Consider the following 8,009-nt stretch of genomic DNA (forward strand, 5'->3'; position numbering starts at 1 on the left):
TATATATATATATATATATATATTAATAACTTGATCACGAAGTATATAAAACGTGATGCTATGTATAAATAAAGGTTTTTGCCACGAAGGATAAAATGAAAAGCGAGATAGCCAAGCACTTTCGGTCTAGTACGACCCTTTACTCAGGCACAACTGATCTTACAGAGGAAAAACATAGTCAAAGTAGGCATAATATGCAAACTGACATTACAAGATTAGCAATAAGGTCGATTTCACTCTACAGAAACGAGGAAACGCCTGAGAACAGTATAAGCGAATTTTTAGGCAGCCACACCTCGGAGGATACACACGTGGTCAACAGATGATTCATCCAGAAAACAATACATTTTGAAAAAACAAGGAGGCATATACAACGTATTATTATGAAACTTACAAAAATGTTCCCCAAAAAATTAATGAAAAGACGAAAAAAAAGGAATATAAATATATCGAGCAAGAGAGAGAGAGAGAGAGAGAGAGAAGAGAGAGAGAGAGAGAGAGAGAGAGAGAGAGAGAGAGAGAGAATAATAACTATATACATGTGGGACTAATTTATTAGTAGTTCATTTGTATTTTAACGGTCCTTCATAAACATTTTACAAATATAACGGGGTCCAATGGTACAATCTCGGACTAAGATTTAGGTTTGTTTTATTAGTGATATGTATAATTGCTGATTCCAGTAAATTTCTTGAAACATAATCATTAGATCTAGCAATTACAGAGGTATCACCCCAATTAATACAATGAGATTTTTCACTCAGATGGATAAACAGTGCATTTGAAGTCTGGGCTGTTCTAACTGAGTACATACTGAATACGTATTAAGCAGCATATGTATTCAGTTAGAACAGCCCAGACTTCAAATGCACTGTTTATCCATCTGAGTGAAAAATCTCATTGTATTAATTGGGGTGATACCTCTGTAATTGCTAGATCTAATGATTATGTTTCAAGAAATTTACTGGAATCAGCAATTATACAAATCACTAATAAAAACAACCTAAATCTTAGTCCGAGATTGTACCATTTGGACCCGTATATTTGTAAAATGTTTATGAAGGACCTTAAAATAAATGAACTACTAATAAATAGTCCCACATGTATATAGTTATTATTTCTCTCTCTCTCTCTCTCTCTCTCTCTCTCTCTCTCTCTCTCTCTCTCTTGCTCGATATATTTATATGCCTTTTTTTCGTCTTTTCATTAATTTTTTGGGGAACATTTTTGTAAGTTTCATGATAATACGTTGTATATGCCTCCTTGTTTTTTCAAAATGTATTGCTTTCTGGATGAATCATCTGTTGACCACTTGTGTATCCTCCAAGGTGTGGCTGCCTGAAAATTCGCTTATCCTGCCCTCAGGCGTTTCCTCGTTTCTGTAGAGTGAAATCGACCTTATTGCTAATCTTGTAATGTCAGTTTGGATATTAAGCCTACTTTGACTATGTTTTTCCTCTGTAAGATCAGTTGTGCCTGAGTAAAGGGTCGTACTAGACCGAAAATGCTTGGCTATCTCACTTTTCATTTTTTCCTTTGTGGCAAAAACCTTTATATATATACGTATATATATATATAATATATATATATCTATATATATATATATATATATATATATATTATATACATTATTCGAGCTACAAATGTCCTTTAATATCTAATTCGCTCTACCCTCTAATTAATATATTTTCATATATGTAAACCGAAGGGGAATTTTTCAGTTGATAATAATTTCGTCCTCTCGTGGGTTCGAACCACCGCTCAGGGGACAGAGAGGACGAAATTATTATCACCTGAAAAATTCCTTTTCGGTTTACGTAAATGAAATTATATTAATTCCAATGTAGAGCGAATTAGATATTAAAGGACCATTTGTAGCTCGAATAATTTATATTGAATCACGGTGATGTGATATATTCATATATATATATATATATATATATATATATATATATATATATATATATATATATATATATATATATGTGTGTGTGTGTGTGTGTGTGTGTGTGTGGTGTGTGTGTGTGTGTGTGTGTGTGTGTTAAAATTTTATTACAATTTAATTCACTTATGCAGTCTTCAGAAAGTAGAAAGTGAAGAACAGCAACACAGAAAGAGGTGGGTAGACCCACCTGCAGGTTTCTTGAAAACTAAGGTGTTTGTTCCACATCTTCAAAATGCAAAGTATTCATTCTCAAGATTAAAATTATACAAGTTCATTCTTTTATTTTTTCTGTTCCCTTCCACGTTTTTTTTAGTTTTTAGTTTTCCTCAATTTTATTTTGCTTAGTGTTTTTAAGAATAGGATTTATAGAACCCTTATTTTGTTAAGAAATATATAAGTGCATAAACACCGTTCCAATCTTCCCCCATGACAGGTTAGGTTCGAGTTCCGCCCTGTACAACAAGTACCACCTGTGGCGGAACTACTGGCGGGTGATGGTTCCTCCACCGATGTGCGAGCTTTGTCACCGCCTTCACTTCGACCAGGCGCCTTCATCCGTGAAGAACCCCCAGAGGTGGTGGAAGGAAGTGAACAATTGCACCACTCGCTACTCCTTCCTGCAATATCCGCGCCATGATCTCAGGCTAATGGTCACCAAAGTCGACGCCGGGATCAAGCTCTTTCGCAAGATGGTGGAGTCCTTCTTATGAGTAATTCGGAGAAGAAGAATAGGAAAAAGAACGAGAAAGAGAAGAAGAAGAAGTGGAAGAAGACGTAGGCTGTGAGGCTGTCACCATAGATATAGAGAAGACTGTTCATTATCGTGCTCTCCCTCGTCTCTGTTCCGATTTCCAAGAAGAAGAATAGGAAGCTCGTGTGATTTAGATAATTCATGATTTATCCCATACCTTCACTCATTGCTAACACACACGATATAAACAAACTAATATTCCTCAACAAATAAAAGTTAGCATGACTAATCTTTGTATTTCTGATCTAATTTTGCAGGGGAGTACATTGGCTCCTGTAAAAGAAGCCAGATAACTAAAATAAAGAAGAAGAAAGAAGAACTTGAAGCGTTCAGAGGCTATGAAGTTTAGATTTTATGTTTTTAATTTAATAAATCTATGACCAAGAGTTTTTTTTTTTATATTGTCCTGAGCTAATGGCTCCAGTGGAATTCAGATAACAAAGAAGAGTTGTATATGTAGTTTCAAGTGGCTACGAAGTGTGGTTTTTGAAAGATAACACATTTCTTGCCTTGAGTTCTATTTGATATTTGTTACCTTACCCTGAACGCAAAACTCTTGTGAAAATCGAGGAGAAGAAGACGGAAATCCATCAAACGATGACAAACTTCACCGAAAGTTTCATTTGAATTTCATGTGAAGTAGGCAACCAAATGAACAGTGACTACGAAGTTTTATTTTGACTGAAGAGTGGCAGACTTCTCTACCAGCTATTTTATTTGAAGTTTTATGTGATCCTGAAAATAAATTGCGATGTTGTCAGCCGTGTTTTGTGGACTTAGTATCTCTAATTCTTACAACCATAGCCTTTATCTTTACCGTATTTTTTTTACCCTTTCTTTGCAACAGGAGTGCATATCATCATATTATAGAATATTGAAGAGAACGTGGATACTGCTCTTGCATTTATTTACCGAGTCAAAGTAAAGAGTGAAAAGGTGTCTTATCAGGAATCAATTTTGTCTAGTGTGGTCGGTCCTCAGAATAACGTAAACTAATTTAATGAAGAGGATATTATAAGGAATGTAGGTATATTTCAATAGACTCAATTCATTTGACATGATTGTTATCTGCCAATATTAGCAATCTCAGACGCCAAACGTTGCTTCATTATTTGAGTACTTTTCTGCGTTTGTGTGTGTGTGTGTATTTTTTTGTTTTTTTGTTCAGGGAGTATTTTTCACGGGAGATTCGTTCCTCATCCAGATATTTATCGATGAGACAGGGACTGTTATGTTCCCCCCAGCTGCCAGTACTTTTAGCAAACATATAAGATGTAGGACACTCAAGAAAGGCTAAACAATTCTCCTAAGAACGTTGCACGAGTTCATTTGGATTGGGAGCATGTACTAGTACATCACTGTGTAGAGTAGGAATACTGAACTCTCTTCTTACTACTTACTTTTTCCCTCGAGCTTAACTGGATTTTAATCTGTCAACAGATCATCAGATTTGATGTATCGACAAGTACCTACCACTTTAAAAGTTAGCGCTCTCGGCAGTTTCTTCTACTTGGTACTCTTCGGCTGTCACTCTCACAGATATCTGATTGTTTCTGCATAAACCAAATTCTCCAGCTTTCTTCTGGTTTTGCTGTCTGAAATATTAATTTCAGAACTCAGACACTTGAGTATTCTTTGAACAAGGCGCTTTGTTTGACACTTGTTTGAAAGTATGCTTGCAGGCTTATAGACACCTAAACCTTCCTTGTACATATATGAGCCTCTGTTATTTTCTTCTTTTTGCCACTTCCTGGAAGTGCGCACGGCACCAATTTTTTAAAGCATTTCCCAAATGTTATATATATATATATATATATATATATATATATATATATATATATATATATATATATATAGATAGATAGTATCTAGATATCTAGATAGAGAGAGAGAGGGTCTTATCTCTTAATCATTTTTCTATATACCTATGATGGTATGTAGGTACTCTATTTTTTACTTTATTACTATTATTTTTAGGAAGCACTACAATTAAATAGTTCTGCTAGCTAGACTCTTATAAGTTCACGTGAGGCAGTGTGAAGCGCGCTACCAAAGTGCCGTGTACTGATCTTAACATTTTTGGTTTTTAATTTCCTCGACATTCTGTTAATTTACGTAAGCTCGAACTCACTTTCAGTTGTATAAATATTTGTATCTGTAGATGACTCTACCTCTTTTCTGCTTAGCAGAGCAAACCGTATTCGTAAATTAATATAAAATGGAAATGCAAAGTGTTTACTACATTCACACTGTCATCCGTCCGATTGGACTATCAAGTAAAGAATTTAATCGTCATTTTTCGTGAGTGGTGCACAGGCGTTAGGAAATGCTAATTATATATGATTTAATGGTGGTACAAATGACAGGCTGCTGTAGAGTTTTGTCCAAAAGCGTTACTGACGTTACGTATTGTAATTGACAAAGAAATCAGTGGAAACACATACACACTATATATATATATATACATATATATATATATATATATATATATATATATATAGATATATATATATATTATATTAATGACTGGTAAAAGTGTTCTGTAACAACAGAATTCCATCTAATAAAAGAGGACCCCATAAAAACACCAAAATGTAGAGAGAAAAGTACTATATTTCAGAGACTGCTGTCCTCTCTCTTCAGGTATAACCTGAAGCCAAAGAGAGACAGCAGTCTCCTGAAAATTTGTAGTTACTTTTCTCTCTACGATTTTGGTTGTTTTATGGGCTCCTTTTATTAGATATATATATATATGTATATATATTATATATATGATATATCTATATATATATACTATATATATATTATATCTAATATATATAATATAAATCGTGTTGCAAATTTCTTAGAATGTACGGCAGTTGTAATCACGCTGAAAAGGTCTCAACCACATGAGAAAAAGGTCATTACATCTAAATCAAAGCCCAATCACTAATTCATGAAACAGGGTCTTAGGAAACCTGTCGGAAACGTATCACGATACTGTTTGATAGCCTCAAATTTAGCTGAAAAGTTCCATTTGCTGCTTAAACTGTTATAGACGAATTAATAGACACATTTTCAAGGTCAAATAACTCGGTTCAGCAAAAAGTACTTGTTTCCTTACTTCTGGGATGATTCCAGTAATGTAAGCGAAACTTAGTTTTATAGAGAAAACGTGGGTGAAATGGCATTCGTAAACTAACACGTAATTATTTATAGCGATTCAATTTAAAGAGAAAGAGACAAACCTTGAAATCCATTCGTTATTTTGATATTTGATACTTTTCACAAGGCTTCGGTGTCACCGAGCGAGTGCGAGATCTGGGAGGGAGGGAGGCGCGAGGTGTTTTTCCTGCAATATTTACCTTGGGGGGAGAGGTCAGCCGAGGTCATACAAACGTCCCCAGGTTGGTCATTCAATTAAAGTCGCTTTCATTACGTCCATGCTGCCGAGAGACAGCCGTAAAGGTATTGTGGGCCCTCTCGAGTGGCGCCAGAGCGATAGAATAAGGCGAAAAGTGGAGGTCAGCTCCATGTAAACAATCGGTTCCTTCTTCCTCTGTCGTCCAGAGGCGAGGTCGTCATGTCTCCTGGACTCGCGTGATAATCCCGAAGGATTGATGTCCTGATATCCTTGCTTGTCTGCCACGTATAGGAAGCGTCGACGACGAAAGTTTCGTGAGGTACTAAAGCGTAGGATGAGGGCGATGCGAGGTAATGCCCGACCTCGCCTAGGTAGTTACGGTAGGCCTTGCCTCGCTGAGGGTGAGGTTAACCTTGTTTTTGGCAGCTTGGCTGTGTGCGTTCGTTCTTTGACCGTGAGGATCATAAGAAAAGACAATAATCCTCAGTTCTATTCACGCCTGTAAGCTAGTCACAGCCTAGTAATGATTATCTTAGTCGGGAATTACTAGGTAGGCCTATCTTGAATGGTAGGAGGCTTAGGCCAAGAAATCGTCAACGTGGTTGCACGGAAATCCGTCACCAACATTTAAGGAACATTGATTGATAACAACAGCTGCATTGGCATGGCCATAACTACCCAAATCCCAATACTACATCCAGTCTTTACTACAAATGACTTTTATAGGAGTTTTTCTTTGCGTCACCCGAAGAATTTCAGCGGGTAGGCCGAAACCTACGCCGCCTAACAGATCTTTTTTTGCGTAGGCCTGTTTGTGAATCTGGGAAATGTAGAAGCCTATCTACTCTGTGCAATTAGAGAAAAGTGATAAAGGTATTTCTACAGAAGCAGTCCGCACGGACTGCAAGGAACGTAACCGCGGATACGACATCCACTAGGGATTGGGGGTCGTCCAATGTATTTCGCTGTGTTTATTACTGGCCCCTGGGGGGTTAATTACAGTCGTCCGAATAAATATTACTTAAAATTCTTGTTCAGTAGGTAAAACTGCATTGAAAAACCGCAACTGCCATAGTCTAGGCCGCCGCGGATAAGTACCCTAGATCTACCGTGATAAATATCAATAGGTATTTGTAGAAGTGTAATATCAGTTTTATTGGAAATGTACTATTTATTTAGTCCAACAAGAAATGATAAAAAGACTGGATAATTGCATTAGTCTACATTGAAAGCACTGACAAGTGTAAATCCTTAGAATATTTAAGAACATTTATAGCCTAGGCTGTATTTGTTAACAGAAAGTTCTTGTGGCCTACAAAACACGCAAGCCAGCAGGGAACGTGACTTTAACAATTTATAGGTGGTAAATCTACATTGTAAGGGTCCAAATTGCACACAGATTTATCAAATATTTATTGAATCATGGAAAACAATGAAAAAAAATGAGCGCTTTATCTGGGTAGCAGGTCCATTCGTCCCTGTGACGATGCGCCCCAAGTCCGTTTGCCCCATAAGTTGGGGCACATCTACTTGTGGGGAAGTTGATGCGCCCTAACTCTCATGCAAATACCATATAATTATACTTCGGATCAATGGCTGAACGAATAATTTCAAACAATTCGAACCAGCCAAATGAGGTTACTTTCGAGTGAAAATATTGCTTATAGCCACACTTCCATCATGGCGACTGCCCTGCCACCATACCTGTGCATTGTCTGTTTTTGCGAAGTGATAAAGAATATAAAGCTATTATTACTACATCCTATGTGTTTAATCATTTTTTCTCCTGAATTGAGTTCCTTTAAAAAAGGATTTGGAGCGCAAGAACTTAATTTGTATACGAAAACTATTCTTATTACATCCAGTGTGTAATATTCTTTTTAATTGTGAGTTTGGGCACAACAACTCAATATTGAGGAGTTGGCGCACATCATATACCGATGAAGTTGGGTCTGGGGCGAATGGAC

General features: G+C 36.6%; 2 protein-coding genes across 5 annotated transcripts in view; both read left to right on the plus strand.

Moving 5' to 3' along the window:
- LOC135197102 (alpha-(1,3)-fucosyltransferase C-like) overlaps nt 1-3,082 on the plus strand; it is an 81,761-nt gene extending 78,679 nt beyond the window's left edge. For both annotated transcript variants that reach the window (XM_064224063.1, XM_064224065.1), the window contains one exon: nt 2,379-3,082. In XM_064224063.1, coding sequence (XP_064080133.1) covers nt 2,379-2,655 — 277 coding nt within the window. In that variant the 3' untranslated portion in view covers nt 2,656-3,082. The remainder of the gene's footprint in view (nt 1-2,378) is intronic.
- A 2,909-nt stretch (nt 3,083-5,991) lies between these two features.
- LOC135197103 (protein tramtrack, beta isoform-like) overlaps nt 5,992-8,009 on the plus strand; it is a 56,798-nt gene continuing 54,780 nt past the window's right edge. For 2 of the 3 annotated variants that reach the window (XM_064224066.1, XM_064224068.1), the window contains exon 1: nt 5,992-6,085. The gene's annotated coding sequence lies outside the window, so the exon portion shown is untranslated. Of the gene's footprint in view, nt 6,086-6,183; nt 6,362-8,009 lie in introns of those variants that run through there. The other variant, XM_064224067.1, reaches the window with a different exon arrangement.

The sequence above is a fragment of the Macrobrachium nipponense genome, chromosome 18 (genome assembly GCF_015104395.2).
Source record: "Macrobrachium nipponense isolate FS-2020 chromosome 18, ASM1510439v2, whole genome shotgun sequence".
NCBI classification, from domain to species: domain Eukaryota; kingdom Metazoa; phylum Arthropoda; class Malacostraca; order Decapoda; family Palaemonidae; genus Macrobrachium; species Macrobrachium nipponense.